Source organism: Monodelphis domestica, chromosome 4, assembly GCF_027887165.1.
Source record: "Monodelphis domestica isolate mMonDom1 chromosome 4, mMonDom1.pri, whole genome shotgun sequence".
Lineage (NCBI taxonomy): Eukaryota > Metazoa > Chordata > Mammalia > Didelphimorphia > Didelphidae > Monodelphis > Monodelphis domestica.
The window spans coordinates 180,425,850-180,451,472 of record NC_077230.1 but is presented as its reverse complement, the minus strand read 5'-3'; the positions used below and the strand labels follow the sequence as shown (position 1 = coordinate 180,451,472).

The 25,623-nt window shown below is 34.2% G+C and overlaps 1 protein-coding gene across 11 annotated transcripts in view; it reads right to left on the bottom strand.

The window, feature by feature from the left end:
- Positions 1–3,454: 3,454 nt before the first annotated feature.
- UBR3 (ubiquitin protein ligase E3 component n-recognin 3) overlaps positions 3,455–25,623 on the bottom strand; it is a 338,509-nt gene continuing 316,340 nt past the window's right edge. For 10 of the 11 annotated variants that reach the window (XM_056797273.1, XM_056797276.1, XM_056797277.1 and 7 more), the window contains 4 exons: positions 15,944–16,123; positions 7,076–7,285; positions 6,224–6,363; positions 3,455–5,849 (listed from right to left, as the gene is read on the bottom strand). In XM_056797273.1, coding sequence (XP_056653251.1) covers positions 5,732–5,849; positions 6,224–6,363; positions 7,076–7,285; positions 15,944–16,123 — 648 coding nt within the window. In that variant the 3' untranslated portion in view covers positions 3,455–5,731. The remainder of the gene's footprint in view (positions 5,850–6,223; positions 6,364–7,075; positions 7,286–15,943; positions 16,124–25,623) is intronic. The other variant, XM_056797275.1, reaches the window with a different exon arrangement.

Sequence of the window (25,623 nt, the reverse complement as noted above, 5' to 3'; positions counted from 1 at the left end):
GGGGATGGGGGGGAGGAAAAGAAAATGATCTATGTCTTTAATGAATAATGCTTGGAAATGATCAAATAAAATATAATTAAAAAAAAAAGAAAAAAAAATAAAGAACCCTAGAGTTTCAACTAAAAAACTAGCTAAAACAATTAACAACTTCAGCAAAGTTTCAGGATATAAAATAAACCCCCATAAATCATTAGTACTCCTATATTTTACCAACAAAACACAGCAGGAAGAGATAGAAAGAGAAATTGCACTTTAAATAACTACAGACTGTAAAATACTTGGGAGTCTACCTGCCAAGACAAACCCACACAATTACAGAACATTTCTCACACAAATAAAAGACATAAACAACTGGAGAAATATTAATTGCTCTTGGGCAGACTGAGCCAATATAATCAAAAGAACAATTCTACCAAAATTAATGTACCTATTTAGTGCAAAGAATTATTTTATCAAAGTAGAAAAAATGACAAAATTTATCTGGAAGAACAAAGGATCAAGAATATCAAGGGAATCAATGGGGGTGGGGGAGGATATATGAAGGAAGGTAGCCTCTGAGTACCAGGTTTCAAATTATATTACAAAACAGTAATCATCAAAATAACCTGGCAGTGGCTAAATGTAACAGGAAGTTTTTAGAAGAAAAAACCCAGGCTATCAATAGCCACAGTTTTAAAATGCTCAAAAATCACTCTTGATAAAAGAAATACAAATTCAAACAACCTGGAATTACCACTTCATACTTTTGGGATTAACAAACATGAGAGAAAAGGAAAAGTGATAAATGCTAGAGGAATAATAAAAAAAAAAAACAGATACACTAATGCACTGTTGGTGAAGTTGTGAATTAGTCCAACCATTCTGGAGAACAATTTAGAACTATACCCAAAGGGCTATAAAACTGCATATGTACTTTGACCCAACAAACCACAACTAGATCTATATCCCCCCCCCAAAAAAAATCAAAGAAATAGGAAAAGGGCTTATTTGTACAAAATACTTATTTTGTATTTTGCATACATACCATATTTTTTTGTGTTGGCAAAAAAACTAGAAATTGACAAGATGCACATTAATTGGGAAATGACTGAAAAAGTAGTGGTATATCATTGTGATGGAATACTACTGCACTGACAGAAACAATGAGTGGAATGATTTCAGAAAAACCTGAGAAGACTTACATAAACTGATGCAAAGTGAAGGTAAAATGACCAGAATCAGGAGTACAAAATAAAAGCAACATTGTAAAGATGAACAACTGTGAAAGATTTGGATATACTAATCAAGACAATTATCTAAGACAATTCCACAAGACATATGATTGGAAAATGCTATCTACCTCCAGAGAACTGATGTATAGTAGTATAGTATAGTATAGTATAGTATAGTATAGTATATAGTATAGTATAGTATATAGTATAGTATAGTATATAGTATAGTATAGTATATAGTATAGTATAGTATAGTATAGTATAGTATAGTATAGTATAGTATAGTATAGTATAGTATAGTGTATAGTATAGTATAGTATAGTGTATAGTATAGTATAGTATAGTATAGTATAGTATAGTATAGTATAGTATAGTATAGTATAGTATAGTATAGTATAGTATAGTATAGTATAGTATAGTATAGTATAGTATAGTATAGTATAGTATAGTATAGTATAGTATAGTATAGTATAGTATAGTATAGTATAGTATAGTATAGTATAGTATAGTATAGTATAGTATAGTATAGTATAGTATAGTATAGTATAGTATAGTATAGTATAGTATAGTATAGTATAGTATAGTATAGTATAGTATAGGTATAGACTTTTTCCACTTTATTTTACTTGTCTTTTTTGTCAAAATGACAAATATGGAAATGTTTTGTATAACAATAGATATAACTGATATCATAATACTTACTGTCTCAATGGGTGGGGGAGAGATGGAAGAGAGGGTATTTGGAACTTGAAATTTTTTAATAAATTAATTAAAAGAAAAAAGGGAAATAAATTCCTTAAGAAAGATGGTAGAACAATCTAGGAACTGGAAGATTTCTGTCACAAGGACCTCAACTGTATGGGACAAGCAGAGTGAACTTCAAAGAAGGAAAGGTTATTAAGTAAAGGTGGCAGAGAGGAGAACAGAAAGCAATGGCAGAAAACAAGGACTATTAAGACTCCTCTTTGTGGACCAATATATTTGCAACTATGAAACATTGAGCAATCAGAACTAGCAAATAATTACAGATACCATATCTTCCACACCAGAGAGAACCAGGTTTTCACAAGTGCAAGATGTAAAGTATAAAATGAAGGAGTCTGGGATAAAGGGGAATTAAACATAGAACATGGATTCCAGAATACAAAATGGAAAGGAGAGCAGGTGAAAATGAATGAGACGTGTTTATATAGAAAGAGAGCAGGGAAAGGTTTGGGATTTTTTGTTTTTATCTTGTCTTGAGATACAATGACTCTCACTCAATAGAATAAGGAAACAAGGATGGACTGTGGAAGGGCCAATTAGTTAACTGATTATTCCCAATCTCCAGGGTCAGATGCAGATAAAGAGATTCACTGGTTCCAGTCTTGAGCAGCCTGGAGCTGGCAGTGGAGAGAGAGATATGACATGGAGATAACTTCTAAGGACTGGGCCAGTAAATACTAGAATTGATTCCCCAGAGACATGATTGCATTCACATATAAAGCCACTTCTGTGAGTGAACAAGAACACTTAGAAGATCTCTCACATATGGAGAATATATTCAGTTCTTTGTCAGGCCAAATGCTTGAAACCTTGATCCTTGTAGCATTTAATTTAGTGCCTAAGGCCTCAAAGTCCTCTCCAAGAAAAACACTTTGCCTGAGGCCCTTTAGGGCTCCCCTAGACCTTTGTATGATGAAACTCTAAGCCTGCAGATGTTCAGGTTGGTACCTAGCTATTGCCTCCAACTTTCCGGACCATTTTATCAGTATCCTTCAATAAGTCAAAAATATTATTAATCCAGTATAGTCCAGCCCTTTGTGTTATTTACAGTGCAGGATCACCCAAATATACTCAATTCTGACTCAATCTGTGCTGAATACAGCACTATACTGAATATACAGCACTGAAGTGGAACTTGCCATAACAATTCTCCTGGTCCAAATCAACTGGATGATAGCAGGAAACTAAAACAACAACTTATTACTAAGTTGCATAGTGGTGATAAGCAAAGCAGTCAGAAGAAATAGTTTTAGGATACAACAAAGCATAATTTCACTTAAGGATCATTTGAGTACTTCTAGGAAATAATAGTGACAGTACATACTGGAATAGAACTATCAGGGTGGCTTTTCTGAGCAAGGCATTAGGCTCCCTGTAAACCAGAGACACAGAAAATAGTAGCAAACTGCAAATGACAACTACAATGAAACACAATGACTTAAAAGCATGGGTAAATTTAAAAAAATTCTCACACAGAATGACAGTAGGTTTTTATTAACATATTTTACAATGTTGATTATTCCTAGTTTTGTATTTTCTGATTAATTATAAAGATTGATTTAGCATCTACAGTAATGTACTGTACTTAAATGATCATTCATACAAGATACCACACCAGTACATTTTTTTTAATAATAATATACACACACATCACTCTAACTTGGACCTGTTATTTTTCAAAGTGGGCTTATAAATTGGGCTTATAAAAGTTATGGGGAAAATCAAAGTTATAGTTTAGCAGCATGCATGTATGTATTCAAGTACAATTTTCAACCAAGTGCTTTTTTCAAAATTTACTGGTGACTAATTCACCAATATCAAAATAAACACTATCAAATACCCAGATTTTTAAAGTTAAGGCTAATATTTTCACTTCACATCCATATGCACAACCATAAAACATTCCATTTTAAATACGTAATAATCAAATTCTGGATACATTATACCTTGTAAATAGAGCATCAGAGTTTCAAACTACAGAATTTTTCAAGTTCATGAGTCCTGTAATGGTATCATACTGGAGATGTAAATTAACATTTTGCTCTTCAACTGCACTTACAAAATGGCCTGGTATTCTTAATGACCAATGCAAAAAAAATTACAGGCTGAACTTATAGTACAGTATTAAAAAAAGTAGCAACATGTTGGAAAACACATAGCTATTCAGTTAGTGAAATAGAATCATTCTAGTCTTACAGAAAGGTATCTTATTATTTTGGAAATTTATATAAAAATAGCAAGCCATTACCATGTATTCTATTATAGATCTAATGGTCAAATTGCAACTGCTTTGGATCTGCTTTGAAAATGTACTGTTTGATTTTCCTTATTTGGATGCTAGCCTGTCATTGCTATCATTTTGATGTGATATCTTTCAATTAGATCTTTAAACATGGATCTGCTTTTATTTTTATATGTTTTTATCACTAGATGTTTTTGTCTTTTATTTTACATGTAAAAATTTTATTTTACAGAACAAGCTATGAAAGTCAAAAGTACTGGGAATTGTTTGACAGCATTTTATATGAAATAATTAACCAATGTCTGGGTACTAAAAACTGGTAGCAATATATTATGTGTTTTTGTCCATTCTTTCCCCCTTTTACATAGATAGTGGATTTAAGCTCAATCCTTTTTATTCTTGCTGAGTTAAATACACTATAAACTTAAGTTGCTTCTCTAGCATTTTTCAGAGAAGAATATATATATATGGTCATTCAAACCAAAGCCATTTTTGTTGAGCCTTTTTTTCTTTTTAAAGGAAATCAAGCAGAAAAATCAGTGATTATTCTGCATAAATACAATACAGATGAATCTCTTGAGTTGACAGGAAAGATCCAATATCATGTTTCATTTTTAGGGCAGTCTGCACAGTTCCAATTCAATCACTCAAACACATATCTGGGTTGATAATGAAAGGCAGGCATGCATTAGAATCTGTCATGTTGTACAGTCTTTGAAAATTTGTATATATAGTAAAATCTATATATTACTACCACTAATAATTCACCCAATTGTAATGGCAAATTTTGTTTTTGAAGGAGGGAAAAGAAAGAATATACTGTATTACATTAACAGTAGCAATCTAATTATTTTACAGCTATTTTATTTATTTACCTGGGGATAGTATTTATGAAATTCCTGAGAATGAGTTAGGTTTTCAGCAGTCTGAAAGCTTTTAACAGACCTCTCACAAGTGGATTTTTTTTTAATTCTACTGGTTAGACCAACTTTTACTATACAATATCTCACATAAATCATGTTTTACAAGTATTGTCTAATTACATATGTAGCAAGCAAAAATCTCAAATCAACACAAGAAAAGTAAAGAAAAAATGATGCAATATGTTTAGTAGATGCGAATTAAACACACAAAATGTGGAAGCAGTAAACCTGCAGTAACTCAAATCCACCCTAAATATCAAAGAAATATTTCATTGCATTGTTGGGAAATCTCACTTTTAAATAATTTTGAGAACAACTTGTGCTTCTTATCAATTGTGGATTAAACAAAAAAGCATGAGTACCAAGGAAGTTAAACTTTTCATGCCCTCCCAAAGATTTTTTTTAAGTTATAGTACCATTAATGTAGTATCAACAGCACCTAATTATTGAAAGGCTTAAAAAATGGCATGGTTTCATTTTTTTTTCCAGTGAGTTAATCCCCCAAATTAAGTTAAAGCTTATCTTTGTAAAGTTGGATTCTTAGTAAAGGTGATTGATGATATGGTATGAAGCTGTAGGAAATAGATGATTTATAGCCCATTGTAATGTGGACCCCATCTTTTATTGATGTGATCAAAAGTATGAGAAACCCATTGCTGTTCAAGAACTTTGTATCTTTCCTTGCAAATGTAGAGAGGCTTGCCACGTCTAGAAAGAAAAATGAACATTAATATAATTAATACAGAGAAATTTAATTTGTCATTTCTATTTAATTCCTGGTGACAATCAAGTTACATAGTATTTTTTGTTTCTTTTATGTTTACAGCATTTGAGGATAGCATGCATATTATGGGAGAAAACCTTGCAAAACTTAAGCCACAAAGAAACAACTCAAATTGTTATCTTCAGAAATCCATATTATGAAATGGTATACTCTAGAACTAATAGTCACACTTATTTAACCTAATTTTTTCCCATGTCAATAATTTTACATTAAATTCTGACTCCTGATCTAATGCTACTTTAGAGTGGTTTCCATACACAGTATTAACTTAATAAGGGTAACCATCTAAAACTCTTACCTAAGATCCCGGTCTTCTTCACCATGTGCATCTAGATAAACGGAACCCCAGAGGCAGAAACGATGGCCTCGAATAATGATAATTACCGATGCATTGATCAAAAGAAATATTCCCGTTCCAGCACCACAGTTCTGAGAATGCTAAAAAAATTATGTTGAAAAAATTCTATTAATAGACTAACAATTTCATAATGACTTGTCAAGAATGAACCCAGTCATTAAGAAGCATTTTTCTTTTTAGAAGAGTTTAATAGTAAAAACTGAACATTCAGTTCTTATGCTAAGATTTTATTTCATTATATGACATTTTTATTAAAGTGAATTTTTGATATAAGAAGTGAAAAGTCCCTTTAGAGATCCAGTACCATGCAATTGCATGGTCAACATAATGCATCACTAAATGGCATGGAATATGAAGGGGGAAAGGGGAAGATAAACTAACATAACCTTTCAGACTATTACACTCAGCTTTATTCTCAAATACTATTCTTTGGTCCTTCATCTAGACAAAGAGAGAAAACTATATCCTTTCTCTCTGAGGCAAGGCTTCTTAACTAAGGATCTGCAAACTCCACCCCACCACCACCCCTGCCAAAAAAAATGTGGTAACTGTATTTCAATATAATTGATTTCATTTGAAATCCTATGCATTTTGTTTTATGGATTTAAAAATACTATCCTGAGAAAATGAATATAGACTTCAATCAAACTGCCAAAAGTGTCTTTAACACCAAAAATGCAAAGAATACCTGCTCTAAGGAATATCAGAGTAACTGAATTTCAATAATTCACTTGAAAATGGATAATTAAAAGCTTTCTTTTCAAAAATTTTGGGTCATTAATTGTTTCTTACCAGAACACATTCGCAGTAACTTTGTTGTTTGCAGCAAAGTCCCTTCAGGCATACAAAAGTACCACAAACAAGGCAAACAGCAGGATCTTTAGGAACTTTAGTGCAGACACTACAGGTTTTTCTGTGATAGTACTGAAAGATGGTATTATAGTTCTCAGGCAACTGTAATAAATGTGGTAAATCCCATTTTGACTCCTGGATGAGCAAAACCTAAAACATTACCAAAAACAATCATTAGAATTATATGTTTCTGTTTTTGAAATCAAAGCCTAAATAATTTTCCCACACTTTTTGCCCAAGAAAAAATTAGTTCCCCATAAATATACTTATAATAGTAACACATTATATAATGTTATATAATGTTTGAATGATTTATTTTATGGGGAAAAAATCAATATGCTTGAAAAGTACTGTAAACATGAAAAACATGCTCAGATAAATTGTTTCTTAATATGTAGCATTTAACATAAAAATATGGATTAAATGTATAAATTTTAAATGCTGGCAGATTATAAAAACAAGTTTTATACTTAGAAATAAGTAATCAAACAATATATTGACTTTTTAAAAGGGAATTCAAGTTTTAATTAAGTTTACAGCAGGATGCGACTTTAACATTTTCCCATTTTCAAAAAGTATACTTATAACATATGTTATGGCTCAATCTAGTATTATGGCCAGTTAGACTAGGTCTCATCTTCTAAAAGGGAATTATGCAGCTACAAATAGCAAGAATTACTTTAAAACATTGTGCAATTCCTGACACTAAAGGAATTCTACTATGTTCATCCTACTCAGAATCGGATTATTCAAAGGTACTTGGAGTCGGCTTGCTTTGAAGCATTGTAAAAGATTTCAATTCTTATTATCTACCTCAGACCTTAAATCTTCTCAGACCTTAATATGTTTGGGTCCCTCCAAAATGTGTTTAAATCCAATTGCCTGGGTTGCAGTATATAGATTTGTTTCCCACTGCCAAGCTAAGTCTTATACAGGAGCATATATCCTTTCTGTAGAAGTATTTCATCAGTAGCTTGTATGATATTCACAAACCCTGTAGTTAGAAATGTGTGTCATTATAATTGTGTTTCTTGAGAGTCAAAACCAGGTCAAATTAATTTATTAAAACTAATTAAATAAACAAATCTGTTGCTTTTCCAGGGCATGTATATTTAACACTTAGTGATGAACTTCTCAAGAATTATAAAAATGAAAAACTATTATCCATTTCTGGTGGTTCATCCAAATATAAATTACATGCCAGAAGAAAATCAGAAAGCACTGACAAAGATTATAATCTTGGAAAAGAATCTGAAGCCTACATAGTAGTCTTTTCATCTTTGCTACCCATTAAAGGCAGAGATGCAAAGGATAAAAGTAGTTCTGAGAAGTGAAAAAATTGGCTAAGAAGCTGGTATCTGAGAATGGCATGTATATTTCTGGACTATCAGTAGCACACCAGGTTCAAGAAAAGCTATTAAATGCATTTGCTATGTGTCTTGTGAAACATATCAAAAGAGCTTTACAATGTAAAGAATAGAGGAGTGGAAAAAATAGCCTACATTTATCAAGCACTATATACATACCACTGAGAGTAGCTACAGAATAGAAAAAATAACACTTGAGATGCTCAGAAGTTTACTCAAGGCAAAATTTAAGAAAGGAGAAAATAGTAAAAACAACTAACTCCAGTGCACAAGTTTATGCAACAACCAAGACAAATCAGCAGATCTAATGCAAGAAAGAATATGATCTCTGATAAAAGGGGAAAATGAAGTAGAACTACATATTTAAAAGATATATTCATATATTGAAACCCAGGAACAAGATATGAAAGTATAAAGGAAAGCATTTGCTTGAAGAAAAATGGAACAAGATACAGAAGTGATTTTGCTATCAGAGTATATTAGACCACATGGCCATATAGATGAAACAGATGAGGAGATGAGGAAACAGATTATAAGGCTGACATGGCAATGAGATAAGGGCAATGATAGAGAGCTTTAGGTTATCCAGCTACCTCTTGAAATTTTCTGCTAAAAGAGCGCAATCAAAAAGCATTTAAATATCTACTATAAACCAGGTAATATGATAGATGCTGAGATAATTCATGCCTTGGAGGAGCCCACAATCTAGTTGGAAAGACAAACTTGTACATATATGAGCATATACAAAATAGACACAAAATGATTGAGAGAAAACACTAATAAATAGGAGACGGGGAAACTAGGGAACCTAAAAGTTGGAGATGAGGTGAGGGAAGTGCATTCCTAGTATAAGAGACCCAAGGTCATGCATGGAGAAAAATAAAAGTTTAGCTACATCATATTTATGAAGGGGAGTGATGTGTAATTAGTCTAGAAAGGAAGGATGAGTCAAGGTTGTGACAGGCTTTAAACATCAAATAAAATGAGTTTATATGTAAACTTACTAGTAATAGAGAACCATGGGAATGGCATGATCAGACCAGTATTTTAAGAAAACACTTTGGCCACTATATGGAGAGACTTGAAGAAGAGAGATGAAAGCCACTGCAGTAGTCCAGCCAGGAAAAAGCTGATAAAGAGCCTGATCAGGTGAGTGGAGAGAAAGAAACTTGTGGAGAACTACTGTAAAGGTTAGAACTGTCAATATTGGTAATTGATTGAATATGTGGGGTGTGTGAGAATGAGGAGTGCAGGGTAACTCTAAGATTGTAAACCTTAGTGACCAGGAGAATGGTGATGCTTTTGATAGAAGGTCTGTCACAGAGATGGGTTTGGAGGAAAAAATAGTATATCTGTGTTGATACAATGAGTTTAAGAGACGTATGTTTGAGAAATATTCTGTTTGAAATGTCCAAAAATCAGTTTGTGATGGAGGAATGGAGAACGTCATCAGTACAGAGATGATGACTGAATCCAAAGAGAATGATGAGGCCCCTTAAGTGAAAGTATGGAGAGACATAGCCATTGGATATTCTCAAAAATAGAAGGTGGAAAAGGAGACTGAGAAGGAATAGTCAAAAGGATAAGAAAGAATCAGGAAAGAATACTCTCAAAAACTCAGGGGAGAGATTATCTAGAAGAGAGTGGTCATCTGAAACTGCTCTCTCCAAAATTACCAATAATTTTAACTGTCAAGTCTAATGGTCTTTTCTCAATTCTGCTTTTTTTACCTCCCTACCAAATTTCACACTGTTGACCATCTCCCCTTGAATACTATCTCCTCTTCAGGTTTCTGTCTCCTTTCACACAGACTTCTGTCTCCCAGGTCTTCTACCTGCTTAACTTCTGAATCTCCTTGCTGGATCTTTATCCTGTTGTGCCTTCAAACTGTGGGTGTCACCCAAGACTAGGTTCTGAAGCCTCTTTTCTTTTCTCTCTATATGCTTTTATTTGGTGATCTCACCAGCTTCCATAGTTTCAATTTCTAAATCTATATACATGATTTACTGATTTATAGATACAGTCTGAACCCTTTTCCTAAGCACCAGGCTCACATCACAAAAAGACTTTTATAACTAAATGTCTTATAAGTATGTCAAACTCATCTGAGTTAGAAAAACTTGAAAAAAGAAGAGTCAGAACTCATCTTTTCCTCCAAGTCCACTCTTCTTCCAAATTTCCCTTTTTATTGTTGAGAGCACTTCCAGTCACCTGGGTCAGTAACCTTAGCATCATCCTCAACAACCTTCTTTTATCACTCATATCCAGTTGTCAAATATTGCTATGTCAACCTTTTCCTCTATTATATATGTCCCCTTATCTCCATTCACACAGACAACACCCCAATTCAAAATTCATGCTATGTCTTGCCTCAACTATTGCAATGGGTTTAAACTGATCTCTCTGCTTCAAAATCTCTTCCACAACTTCCACAAACTACCAAAGTGATTTCTCTAAATCAAAGATTAGACTGTATCACTACTACTCAATAAACTCCAATGGCTATCTATTTTTGTTGTTGATGTTCAGCCATTCGGTTGTGTATGACTCTATGACCCCATGGACCACAGTTATCCATGGAGTTTTCTTAGCAAGGATGCTGGAAAGGCAAGTCATTTCCTTCTCCAGTGGATCCAGTGGATCTTTTTTGCCAGACAAACAAGGTTAAGTGATTTGCCCAAAGTCACACAGCTAGGAAGTATCTATGGTCACACGTGAACTCAAGTCTTCCTAACACCAGGTCTGCCTCTCTATCCCCTGAGCCACTTGGCTGCTTCTGATCAACTATCAAAATAATCAAATACAAAGTCAATTGCTCAATACTAAAACACTTTGCAAACTGTCTCCTTTCTAACTTTCTGGTCTTCTCACACTGCTCTCCACATATTAAATGATCCAATATCCCTCAATCTTCTTGCTGTTCCTCAACACAATATTCTATCTCCATATCTACATTCTGGCAAATCCTCCACACCTGGAATGTTATCTCTCCTCACAATGGTTTTCCTCAAGGTTCAGTTCAATTAATACCTTCCATTGTCTTAAGCCTTCCCCTCTAAGGTTACTTTCCTTTCAGGCTATGTTATCTTGAATGTACCTATTTGTTTATATTGTCTCTACTATTAGTAGTTTATAAGCTCCAGGACAGTAACTGTTTTTGTGTTTTTGCCTTTCTTTGTATCCAAAACTTAGCTTGATAAGTGTATTACAAGCATTTAAAAACTTTTTGAATGACAGATCCCCAAACTAAAATTCTATAGATAAAGTCAACCCAGAAGGGATGGAAAACTCAAGAATTAAATTTAACATTCCCTTTTTTGTTTTAAGCTCCAAATTATTTTCTTCCTGGAAGGTCATTCCCCCCTCCCCCACTAAAAAGGCATGAAATATGACCTAGGTGAAGACATAAATATTTCTATGTATTTTTCTCTTTTTTGATATTCATTATTTTTATTTTTAAAGAATTAAACTAAAGAAAAATGGGAAACAATTTTAATGATGAAGAAAAACAAGAATCTGAAGATATCAGTGGAGACACACTGAAAACTTTAAAATTTAGATTTGACTTAATTTAATTTTTTAAAGCTATATAGAGAATATGGAAGCAAATGAAGTTAACACACAATGAACTAAAAAAAAAGCATGATACAGTCTTGCAAGAAGAGTACCATAGTTCAGAATAAGCTGAGGCTGGTGAGGAAGGCTAAGAACCAAAATGATTTGGTTTTTAAGTTATACTGAGAAAAAAAGAAAAACAAAGTATAGCAATTTTTCAGGCTAAATAGAATGTCGCTAAATGATGACAAAGAGAGAGTAGAGCAGCAAATTACTTTGGGGAAAGTGAATCCTAAGAATGACATGTATGGCTAGGGTAAGAGAGCAGTAGCTGCCCTTGATTAATTCAAGACACTTGAATTAAATAAACTACATCCTCAGACACTTGAAAGAACTGATAGGTATGATTGCAGAACTATCTTTAATGATTATCAAAATATTCAGGACAAATGTAATACAAACCTAGAGAAAGACAATTTTCAAAAACAAAACAAAACAGGAAGAAAATAAAATATTTAAAATACAGGCCAGTGAAGGTGTCTTAAATTCCTGGGCAATTCTAAATGGATTTTCTAAAATATAGCTAGTGAACATTAATGCCCATGGGAAAGAAAGCAGTTATCACAAATAGCCCACATATTTTTAATAAGAACAGATCATGTCAGACTAATCCAATTTACTTAACTGAAAGGATAAATAAATTGGCAGATCAGGTGAATGCTACAGATAATGTTTACCTAAATTTTAGCAAAATTTTTCATAAAATATTTCATTTTTTCTTCTGGGAAAGATGAAATATGGTTTAGATGAGAATATATTTAGATGACTTAGAACTTGCTGAGAAGTACCATAGCAATCTGTGCTTGACTCTTGTTACAGTTAAAAGAGTGGTTGCCCTAAACTGTGACTGAGAAAATATGGTTTCAAGACTTTGAATTGCCAAAACTGTAAAGATAATTTTTAGTGTCTTGATTTTATATTAAAAAATAAAGTGGTCGCCATGGGAAAATTCCCCCCCCCCAAAAAAAACCCAAGTCTGCTGGGTTTATGGAGATTTTAATTAATACAAATGAAGGAATTAAGAAAAAGGAGAGAGAATACCTGAGTCTTAAGAGAGAAAACTAAGTCAGTCTTTAATCACTCACCACAAGATCCTTCCAAGCAAGATTCTAGTGTTCAAAGACCCAGCTACTCCAACTAGTCCAAGCTCAAACTCAGCTACCAAAGCTGAATTCCTTTTCAGCCACCAAGAGAGAGACTAGCCTCCAATTCAGCTCCATAGCTGAATTCCCTCAGAGGCCTAAACATCTTCCTTTTAAAGAAAATTTTCTCCTATGTTACCTCCGCTAAGTTTTCATATCTACCAGTCACAATAGATGTTTTCAAAGGACTGATCATTCTTAATTCACACCTTGTTATCACCTTCTCTGGGTAGACTACAACCTCACACCTTTTGCTAAGCTTGCTTGAACTTTTAGTGATTAATTTGATCTTCATAGGTACTTAGCACCTTTTTGTATTAGATCTAAAAATAGACCCAGCTTAAGGGTTTTAGCTTTACTTTAAGTGTGGGTTAAGTACTTTTCATTGTTTAGTAATGAATTTACAACTTTATCTTCCCCTAAAGTATGGGTGGAGTAATATAAAGTTCTCACATACATTCCTAATCAAGTACCATCATTGTTTAAAATGGGTTTAGCTTAATCAAATATTCTGAAGTAGAGTCTGAGAATTTTTAAGATTCACAAATCTGAGAAATTTTAAGATTCACAATCTGTATTAATTAACCTTTTAATCAGTGCTTTGAATGAAAGCAGAAATGACAGGCTTATCTAATGTGCAGACTACTGAAAGCTATGAAGGATAGTTAACCCACTGTATGACAGAAAGGATCCAAAAATACTTTGAAAGATCAGAATATAAGAATAAGAATAGTTAGCATTTATATAAAAAACTTTTAAAGTTTGTAATGAATGTAGTTAAGAAAACATAGCTTATAAGTGCTGAGGCTAAATTTGAACTCAAATTCTCCTAACTCCAAATTTTGTGTTCTAATAGCAACTACCTATTTGTCTTAGAATGGGGCTGAATCCAAAAAAGGTGAAATTTCATAGGGAAAAAATGCACTTTCATACTATTTAGTTAAAAAAAATTTAAAGCAACTTCATAGTGTAATTAGTACTTATTAGACAGTTTATCTGAAAAAAAAACTTGGAAGGTTTTAGTGCAAGTTCAGTATGAGTATGACAGCAGCTACAAAGGTTGAAGGAATTGGGGGTATTTGTCCTGGAGAAGGGAAGACTCATTAGATGTAGGATATCTGTCTTTAAAGATCTGAAGGTCTTTCATGTGGTAGAGTGTGAATTTTAAAACTATTCCACCCTAATCAGACCATTCTTTAGAAGATGTGATTTAGCTATTTCCTGATCAGTAACAATGGAGACACTTGCGATAACAGAATCAGGTCTTGGAAACTCTGCATTTTCCACCCTACTCAGTTTAACAAGATTAGGAAGGTCTGCATCAAACTCAAGATTTAATTATCTGAGAAAAATGGCCTCCAACAGACATGTGCAAAAAAAAAAAAAAGGACAGACATCTGAGCTGTCCTAAGTCAAGCTTGAGCCACCATTGGCACATGTGAGATGCAGGAAGTGAGGTAGAGAACAGCCTCGGGAGTTCCCGTGACTTCCTGTGAAGAGGGCTAGAGTTAGTTCGATCCTGGAGCTTGAGCTTGGAGGAGCCCAGCAGACAGCTTTCTTTCTGATTGGTCATGTGAGTCATAAGGACTCTCTCTGCCTTGGCTCTCCAGGGCCTTAAACTCCCCCTTTGACTCAGCCTGAGCTGAGTTAAACTCCTTTCCTTTTCTCCCTCTCTCTCTCCCTCTAATATTTTCTTCCTCCTGTTGTAATTAAATCACCATAAAATTTCCAGCTGAGTTTGGGTGTTTCATTAGGATTTTAAAAATAAATTCCTTGGCGTCCAAAGATAATTATTACATTCAGCCTCAACCATAATTTTAACCCTTACAAGGGGGATAACAACTCATTTTCTCTGGCTCCAAAAGGCAAAACTAGGAACAATGGGGGGAGGAAGCTGATAAGAGATAGACATATCAATATAAGGAAAAATATCCTAAAATGTGAGCTATCCAAAAGTGGAATGATTTGTCCTAGATGGTGGGAGAATGGGAGGTGGGAGAGTAGAGTCACTGGAGTTCTACAAAGTATTTTATAAAAGAGATTTGGGGAAAGGAGTGGGTAGCAGTTGGATTACATGCCTGCTAGGGTTACTGCTATCTCAAAATTAAATGTGTCTGTGAAGTATCTGACCAAAAATGTTTAAACAAATTTCCTACCTCAAAATATGAAAATTTTGTCAATATACTTATATTTTTCACTAATATTAACTTAGGATGTATGCATTCAACTAAATGTAAAAGTCAGAAACTGAGTTTTGTAATATGTCATTTTACTAATAAAGAGTGCTATCCAAATCATATTTATAATAGATAAAATTAATATTAGCTTATTTATAAAAAAACATGAATTTCAGGAACCCCACATAATGATCACATAACTTGAATATAACAAGTCATGAGATTCTGAGGAGCAAAAGTACTCTCTGTAATATATTATAAAATATGTCTCATTATTTATGAAAGAATACACTAATTTTTAAAATTAGCAATTTTTTTCTATTATCAAACAGATGTCAAGTAATATGAAACATCCTCCTAAAATATGAACTTGCTCTTGTAAAAAGAAAAAGCCAATTTTTTTCCGTTTTTTTCAAACACTAATTATTATCAAAAAGTTAAGTTACTTTAGTTATCTCTTATCTCTTACATTGCCAAGATGTTAAAAAATTCTTCTCTTTTACATACCCTTACTTGTTCTGCATGTCTTTCAGAAAATGAAGTTACTTCAAAGCACCACTGAGGTATGATGTCAAATGCTGGAACAGGCCAGTCAAGGCAGGAGGCGCTGGTGAATGGATGAGCAGTTTGACTAAAAGGTGGTAGAAGCCCCAAGCAGCAAGCAAGAACTGTAAATTCTTCTTCTTCCTTTACAACATCAAACAGAAAATTCTCAAATCATTTTGTGAAGTATATTTCCTATTATAATAGAACCTATATTTATTATCCTTCCTTATTAATTAATATGGGATAATTAATAATTGACAGAACCAGCTGAAGGAAAATGAGTAAATGAAAAAGAAAATTGTTCTATATGCCATCTTGATTCTTTAAAAAATATTCTCCAAATTTTAATTCATGTGGGTATAAAATATAAAAATACACTTTTATAATTCAATCTATACTATGATACTCTAAGGACTGATAATTTCATCCATGTGAATATTGCTCAAATTGTTGCAAACCACAGTTCCTCAGATGTTTTTTGAGAACTACTGTGACAGAAAAGTTAGTAATATCACACTCAGCCTGATGAGTAATGTCTCCAAACTTAACAAGGCTTTTTCAGACAACAAATGCACATTTGGTCACTGAGCAAATCCCCAAAGTTATTTAAGTTTAGTGAGATTGGTCAGAATTGGTGTTCTACTGGCATTGCCCTTGATCCCAAGATGCCCAAAATCACTTCCAGGAAATACTATTGCGCTGAAGTAGGACTTTGATGGGAAAATAATTATACATTTTTTTAATCACATGGGCTTTAATAATGTTTTTCTATAAAGAACTAATTAATTAGTTTCCACAATTATATCTGCTAACAGATAGAAATATCAGATATTTATCTGAATAAGGGAATCTATCCACAAACATAGATACCCCTATATAATTTGCCTACAAAAGCAGATTAAGCACAAGTACAGATAAAAGCTGTGTTGAATAAGACAGGCAAATAAAATGCAGGGTATTAAGCAGTAAAAGAGTTCCCCACCTACAGTGCTGAGCCTCCAGCAGTGGCTGGAATTTCTGGGAGGGCAAGGGCACTAGTCTGGAGGGAGTACCTTGCTATTACAGCTGTGCCAGGCACAGAGTATTGAACACAGGCGACATGGAGGCAGCTGGAGGAGAAGCGCAGAGAAGGCAGCCTAGTCGCAGCCAAGACACTCCATCCTGCTCCACCCCCACCCCCACTTCACTAGGTTTTGGTCTCAAGGCACAGCCAGATTTGCAGATCAAATCCACCCTGGCTCAATCTCATCAACAGAGCAGATAAGAAGCCTTCAGAGGGAAGGGAAGCTCAAGCTCCAACACCCCTCTCCCACACACTGACCTGAGAGCCTAGCTGACTAAATTTCTAGGACAAAGATTGCAACAAACTACAGGCAACAACCTTGATAACAGGGGGAAGCCCAACTCCTTTTCAGCTTCTGCTGTCAGCTGGGGAAGATCTGACTAACCTGATCATTCAGCAGAACAGAGAAGAAGCCCCTTCAGGACAAAATAGCCCAAACCCACAGAAACAGCACATAATGAGAGGAGCAAGACTACAGTGGGGTGGGAAGAAGGGAAAAATATAAGTAAACAACAGAAAAAAATAAAAGAAATTACAGTTGACAGTTTCTATCTAGACAATGAACAAAGAGCAAATGGAACAGAGGAAGATCAAAGAACACAAAGCAAAAACACAGAAACTACAGTGAATTGGACACAGGCTTTGTAAGAACGTGAAATACAATTAAAAAAACAATTAAGAGAGACTGAAGACAAGTGGGAAAAGAACTGAAAAAGCAGAATAAATCATCTGGAAACAGAAAAGGGTGTTTTGAAAGTATAATAAAGGACTATTTTGATGGGTAATTGATAACTAAAGATCAGGCTGTTATCTTCTTTCTTCTTCTTTCCCTCCATTCTCTCTTCCTTCCTTCCCCTCCTCCTCCTTCCCCCCTTTCCTGGTGATTCTCCTTCTGGTTTCTCTAAATCAACTCAGGGGTAAGTTTATGATGTTTCAAATGAAATACTTTTTCTCTTCTTTATCTTAAATAAAGGGTTTATTGGGAAAAAACAGGGAAGGATAAGGAAATGGAAGGAAAGATGTTCTTTGGGTTTCCCTATCACTAGGATGAGTCTTAGATTGGTGGATTGTGGAATATAGTTCAATTGGGAGAAATGGCTGATAGGTCTGGAAGTTCAGTCACTATCACAACAGAGCAAGTCAGAGAGAGAGCTAGCTGGACTTTTCTCCTTCTTTCTTTTGTCTTCAAAATCAAAGACCACCTTCCTTTCTTCAGTCTCCAAAACCGAGAGAAAAACACCCTTCTTCCCTCTTTTAAGCCAACAAGGTTCCCCCAACAGTTGGTCTGGCTTTCAACTGCCTTTCCCAGTAACATTTCAAATAGAACACTCTTGGTTGACTGACAGGTCATCACTCAGCTACTCCAAAATCATTCTCAATTTCTCACTTCCACAATATATACCCTCCATTTTCATCTTTGGAAAAAGATGCAACCAGCATCTTTTAAGGTTACTTATATATATATATATATATATATATATATATATATATATATATATATATATATATATGTTTTGTTATATTTCTAATTATCTAATTCTTAACCCTGTACTATGTTAAATATTCCTTTACCCTCTCAAAACAATAAATCTTAATCTATTTTAACTATTCTATATAATTTTATGCTAAGTTTGGGTATAGGAAAATGGTTTAGGTAATAGAGATTTTATATGAACATACTTTTTTGAACATTATAACAAATCATGTAACAATTTTTAACAATTTCAACAGTATTTTAAATATGTTACTCTTATCTCCTAATATCTATAAATTCAACTAAGTAAAATTTTCTATTACTAACAATTGCTAACCTAAAATCATAATGTAATCTAACTTCTATACTTAAGTAGTTTTTATGTCTGTCCCTACCTCCCTAAGAATTTGAATAAATTTTTCTAAACTGCCCCTATAGTTTAGTTATTAGAACATTAATAAATTATTCTAATATAGTTAGTTTGTTAGTACATTAGTACTCACATATGCACATAAGTTATATCTATACAGATTTACATATGGACAAATATAATACATTGTTTTTGATTTCTGTACAAACTCACGCAGATAAGAAATTTCTTTGTTTGAATTTTCCACAGAAATTTATATATCAGTATGAATTTTGTGTTTTGCAACTATGCATATGTTATATATTTACCCAATCCATGAGATTTCTTCGACACTGTATTTATGTGTATCATATGTATGTATTTATGTGATGTTAACATGTATGCCACATTCTTACATAACCTCATGATCACAAGTCCAAAATTTCAAAGTCCTTCCATGTCTTTTGATGTTGATTGTAGAAACTATGTGTCTTGGTCTCTCTTTTCATCTGTGCTACATGCATCATTTTGTCTGTTGTTGCTCTTGATTGTAGTCCTGTGTTCTTTAATAGTCAGGAACATACTGGAACAATCAGGAACATGCATGCATGTAAGGTTTTTACATGTGCATGTATGTAAGATTGAAATTTTTCATTGTGCATGGAAGATATGAGTTTTTCATGAGAATTTGGTTATAATGTATTTCGTTTGGTCATGGAGTTATGTTTTCATTTGAATTAACTTTATTACTTTATTTTGTTGTTACAATTGTTGACAGAGACTTTGTATAGACTATGTAGAGACTTTTTTTTGGAGTTAATATTTAAAATGCATGTTTTTTTCTTCTATCTGTGTTACTGGCTATATTTCTTTCTGGAGTTGTTTTATTTGCTTTAGCAGAGTTTTTCTGTTATCATTTTAATATGTGCAATGCTCTCTTGTCTGTATTTTGTGTTGATACATACTCTCATGTGCTTTCCATTCATAGGTTTTCATTCATAAGGACTGTTTGTTTGTTTGTTTGTTTTTAACTAGGGCTATTCGTGTTGCTGTTTATGACTAGGGTTTATTTTTTTAATCAGATTTCATTTGCATGTATCTTCATTGATGACATGACCACATTGTTGTTTCTTATGAGATATCTGAAACTATGAGGTAATATCTTCATGGTATACCCTCCCTCTCTTCCTTCCCCAGGTAGAGATTGTTTTAGGGTGAAGGTTGAGAGATATAGATAACCTGTTTCAGTTCTCATCTATAACTTGATATTAAAATCCTTGATAACAAATTAATCCAATGTAAATAGATGTTTCAATAGCATTCTAGGTGTTTCCCATCTTCCATTACTGTGGTATTTGTATTTGTCATAGTTATGAAGTTGGAGTTTGCTAATAAAAGCTTAGGAGTTTTTCTTATTGTTATTGAATTACTTAGTTATTCTTTTGTCAGAATATTTTCTAGTCTTTATTCTCACAAGGTTTTGTGTCGTATGTTACCCTATGGAACTCAAACTAATCTTGGCTTCACTCTTACTGCATAAATATTATTTGTCATGTTTTTGTGAAGTTAGAGAATAGATGTGAGATTGTATATCTACCTCCCTTCTGATTTGTTCTTTATATGTTCTTTAATATCTTTCTTCCCATTCATAATCAGTATCTATATAAGCCATGTAATTCAATTTCTCTATAAAATCTTCTTCATTATCAACTCCTAATCTAGCATAAAGTTCCTCCAATGGTAAACAACTTGTTTTGTGCCCAAATATGTCATCATCATCATCATCATCATCATCATCATCATATCCATAATACTTTGATTGTTCTTCCACTTAGAATGCACTAGGGCATAAAAACATTGCAAACAAGTGCAAAAGAGCAGAAATTTAAAAATGCAACCTTTTCAAATCACAAAGCAATAAAAATAATAATTAGTAAAGGTACATGGAGAGGAAAATAAAAAATTAATTGGAAAGTAAATAATATGATTCTCTAAAATCAGTTATTTAAAAACAAATCATGGAAACAATTAATAATTTCATTGAAGAAAATGACAATGATGAGACATCCTTTCAAAATCCCTAGGATGCAGACAAAGCAGTATTTAGCAGGGAATTTATATCCTTGAGTTCATATATTAACAAATTAGGGAGGACAGAGATCAATGAATTAGACATGCAAATTAAAAAAAAACTAGAAAATGAACACATTAAAAATCCTCAGGTGAAAACTAGAGATCCTAAAAATTAATGGACAAATTTTAAAAATTACAAGTAAAAGAACTATTGAATAAATAATAAGACTAATTAATTGTTGAATTAATTAATTGAATTATTAATTTGAATTAATTATTGAATTAATAATAAGACTAGAAGCTAGTACTTTGAAACAACAAATAGACAAAGGTCAATCTAATTTTAAAAAGGAAAGAAGAAAACTGAATTAAAAGTATCAAAGATGAAAAGGGAGACCTCACCACTAATAAAGAGGAAATTAAGGCAATCATTAAAAACTATTATGCTCAATTATATGGCAATAAATATGGCAGTCTGGGTGATATGGATGAATACTTACAAAAATATAAATTGCCTAGATTAACAGAAGAAATAGAATAACTAAATAACCCCATATCAGAAAAAGAAATTGAACAAGCCATCAAAGAACTGCCTAAAAAAAAAATCCCCAGGAACAGATGGATTCACAAATGAATTCTATCAAACATTCAAAGAACAACTAATCCCAATACTATATATAAACTATTTGACAGAATAAGCCAAGAAGGAGTGCTACCAAATTCCTTTTATTACACAAATATGGTACTGATTCCAAAGCCAGGCAGGTCAAAAACAGAGAAAGAAAACTATAGACCAATCTTCCTAAAGAACATAGATGCAAAAATCATAAATAGAACACTAGCAAGAAGACTCCAGCAAGTGATCATGAGGGTTATTCATTATGATCAGGTGAGATTTATACCATGAATGCATGAAATTGAAAATGCATGAATTAGGAAAACCATCCACATAATTGACCATATCAACAAGAAAACCAACAAAAATCACATGATTATATCAATAGATGCAGAAAAGCCTTTGACAAAATATGACACTTATTTCTACTGAAAATACTAGAAAGTATAGGAATAGAAGAGTCTTTCCTAAAAATAATAAACAGTATATATATCTAAAACATCAGCAAACATCATCTGCAATGGTGATAAACTAGAAGCCTTCCCAATAAGATCAGGAGTGAAACAAGGATTCCCATTATCATCTCTATTATTTAACATTATACTAGAAACACTAGCAGTAGCAATTAGAGAAGAAAAAGAAATTGAAGGCATTAAAATACGCAATGAGGAGACCAAGCTATCACTCTTTGTAGATGATATGATGGTCTACTTAAAGAATCCTAGAGAATCAACTAAAAAGCTAGTAGAAATAATCAACAACTTTAGCAAAGTTGCAGGATACAGAATAAACCCACATAAGTCATCATCATTTCTATATATTTCCAACACATCTCAGCAGCAGGAATAAGAAAGAGAAATAGCATTTAAAATCACCCTAGACAATATAAAATACTTAGGAATCTATCTGCCAAGACAAACACAGGAACAATATGAACACAACTACAAAACACTCTTCACACAATTAAAACTAGATCTAAACCATTGGTAAAACATTAACTGCTCATGGGTAGGATGAGCTAACATAATAAAAATTACCATCCTACCCAAACTTATTTACTTATTTAGTTCCATACCCATTGAACTACCAAAAAACCTTTTACTGAATTAGAAAAAACCATAACAAAGTTCATTTGGAAGAACAAAAGATCAAGGATATCCAGGGAAATAATGAAAAAAAATGTGAAGGTAGGGGGCCTAGAAGTAGCAGATTTCAAACTATACTATAAAGAAGTGGTCATCAAAACAATTTGGTACTGGCTAAGAGACAGGAAGGAGGATCAGTGGAATAGACTTGGGGTAAGTGACCTCAGCAAGACAGTATACGATAAACCCAAAGACCCCAGCTTTTGAGACAAAAATCCACTATTTGATAAAAATTGCTGGGAAAATTGGAAGACAGTATGGGAGAGATTGGTTTTGGATCAACAACTCACACCCTACACCAAGATAAACTCAGAATGGGTGAATGACTTGAATATAAAGAAGGAAACTATAAGTAAATTAGGCGAACACAGAATAGTATACTTGTCAAACCTTTGGGAGGGGAAAGACTTTAAAACCAAGCAAGACATAGAAAGAATCACAAAATGTAAAATAAATAATTTTGGTTACATTAAATTAAAAAGGTTTTGTACAAACAAAACCAATGCAACCAAAATTAGAAGGGAAGCAAAAATTGGGGGGGGAAATCTTCACTCAAATTTATAGAGCTAAATTAATTGCACAAAAAAAATAAAGCCATTCCCCAATTGATAAATGGGTAAGGAACATGAATAGGCAATTTTCAGATAAAGAAATCAAAACTATTAATAACCACATGAAAAGTGTTCTAAATCTCTTATAATCAGAAAAATGCAAATCAAAACAACTCTGAGATACCACCTCACACCTAGCAGATTGGCTAACATGACAGCAAAAGAAAGTAAGGAATGCTGGAGGGGATGTGGCAAAACTGGGACATTAATGCATTGCTGGTGGAGTTATGAATTGATCCAACCATTCTGGAGGACAATTTGGAACTATGTCCAAAGGGCATAAGACTGTCTGCCCTTTGATCCAGTCATAGCACTGCTGGGTTTGTACCCCAAAGAGATAATAATGAAAAAGACTTGTACAAGAATATTCATAGCTGCGCTCTTTGTGGTGGCAAAAAAAAAATGGAAAATGAGGGGATGACCTTCAATTGGGGAATGGCTGAACAAATTGTGGTATATGTTGGTGATGGAATACTATTGTGCCCAAATGAATAATGAACTGGAGGAATTCCATGTGTACTGGAATTGATGCAGAGTTAAAGGAGCAAAACCAGGAGAACATTATATAAAGAGACTAATACACTGTGGTGCAATCAAATGTAATGGACTTCTCCATTAGTCACAATGCAGTGATCCAGAACGATTTGGAGGGATTTATGAGAAAGAATACTATCCACATTCAGAGGAAAAACTGTGGGAGTAGAAACACAGAAGGCAAACAACTGCTTGATCACATGGGTTAATGGGGATATAGACTCTAAATGATCACCCTAGTGCAAACATCAACAACATAGAAATAGGTTTTGATCAAGGACAAACATAAAACTCAGTGGAATTGTGTGGTGGCTACAGGAAGGGGTGAGGAGAGGGGAGAGAAAGAATATGATTCTTCTAACCAAGGGAAAATGTTCTAAATTGACTAATTAAATAAATTAAAAAAAAAAAACTCTGAAATTTCCCAAAGAAATCTTTCCTACTTTCCCCACTTGTTCAATTTTGAATCCAGTTGTCAGTTAAGACATATATGAATGTATGTGTATATATATGTGTATATATACACATACAGAATAAGCATGTATATATTGATAAATAAGCTCTATAGGATATCCATACAACTACATATCAAGGTAACTAGTTAGCATGCCAGAGTCTCGTTCCTTATCGGAATTAACCAGACAAATCGCTCCACCAACTAAGAATGGCCATGTACCACCACCCACAGAATCAAGAAAGAGCTATCAATCTATCAATCCTTTCCGTGTCTGGGCCGAGTGAGGTTTCCTGTGTTGAGTTAAATTAAGCCGCAGGCTCCACTCCTGGTGGTGCCCTTCCTTCAGTCAGTTCCTTTAAGTTTCAGCTTTGCAACCATACTCCCCCCGGAATTCAAAGACTTTGGTTTCCCGGAAGCTGGGGTGTATGGGGTGCTCAGTGAGGGGTAGTATCTCTGGTATGGAGGGCTTGTCATGCACTCCTAGGGCAGCTCTCCAGTCTCTGACCCCCACCTGACACCCAGCTCTCACTTGTGGCTCCCAGTAGATGCTACCATGTGGCAGCGGCCACACCCCGGGCAACGGCTTCGACAGGCCGGCTAAACCTTGTGAGGGTAGCCATCGGGTCGTCGACCTCTGGTGAACCAGGGCTTTGCTCACCCAGCTTGTGAAGACTGCTTCAGCTGAACAGACGGAAGAAACTAATAAGAAGGTTCAACAGCTGAGATGGCGAAGCACCAAAGCACTGTGGAGTGCTTAGGGCATGTTGGAGCACAAAGGACAACACGGCCATCCAATGCAGCTGAGGAAGTCTCCAGACGTAACAATTTTTCATGCCACTGGACCCAGGCTTCCAACGCCAAGAGAGTGGGACTGTCTCTGTGCATCGACTTTTCCACTTAAATTTCCTTCACGCACAAGTATCTTTGTGCACACTCATCTATCCTAACCCCGTCCATCCTCTTCAAGACCTGCGGCGATAGGGGAGTGGCAACGCAACAGGTGGAGGTGACCACTGGCAGTTGTAGACACGATCCTGCACGTAGGCAGCCCACGGACCAGTGGTCGCTCGGCCCTGTAGGGCAGCAGAGACGTTCTGCAGCATCCTGGGCGACTGAGCAGCCCTCTCTAGGACAGCACTGCTCACCCTAATCAAGGGAGGGGACTAGAAAAGGTGTCCCAAACATTGCCTGCCCTACAAACACCCAGTCAGCACACCGTGGCTGGAGGGTCATCCCTTTAAGAGGTCGAAATCAAAGAAAAATACAAACAATACAAAGAAACTCCTACTAGGAGCATGGAACATCAGAACATTACTTGA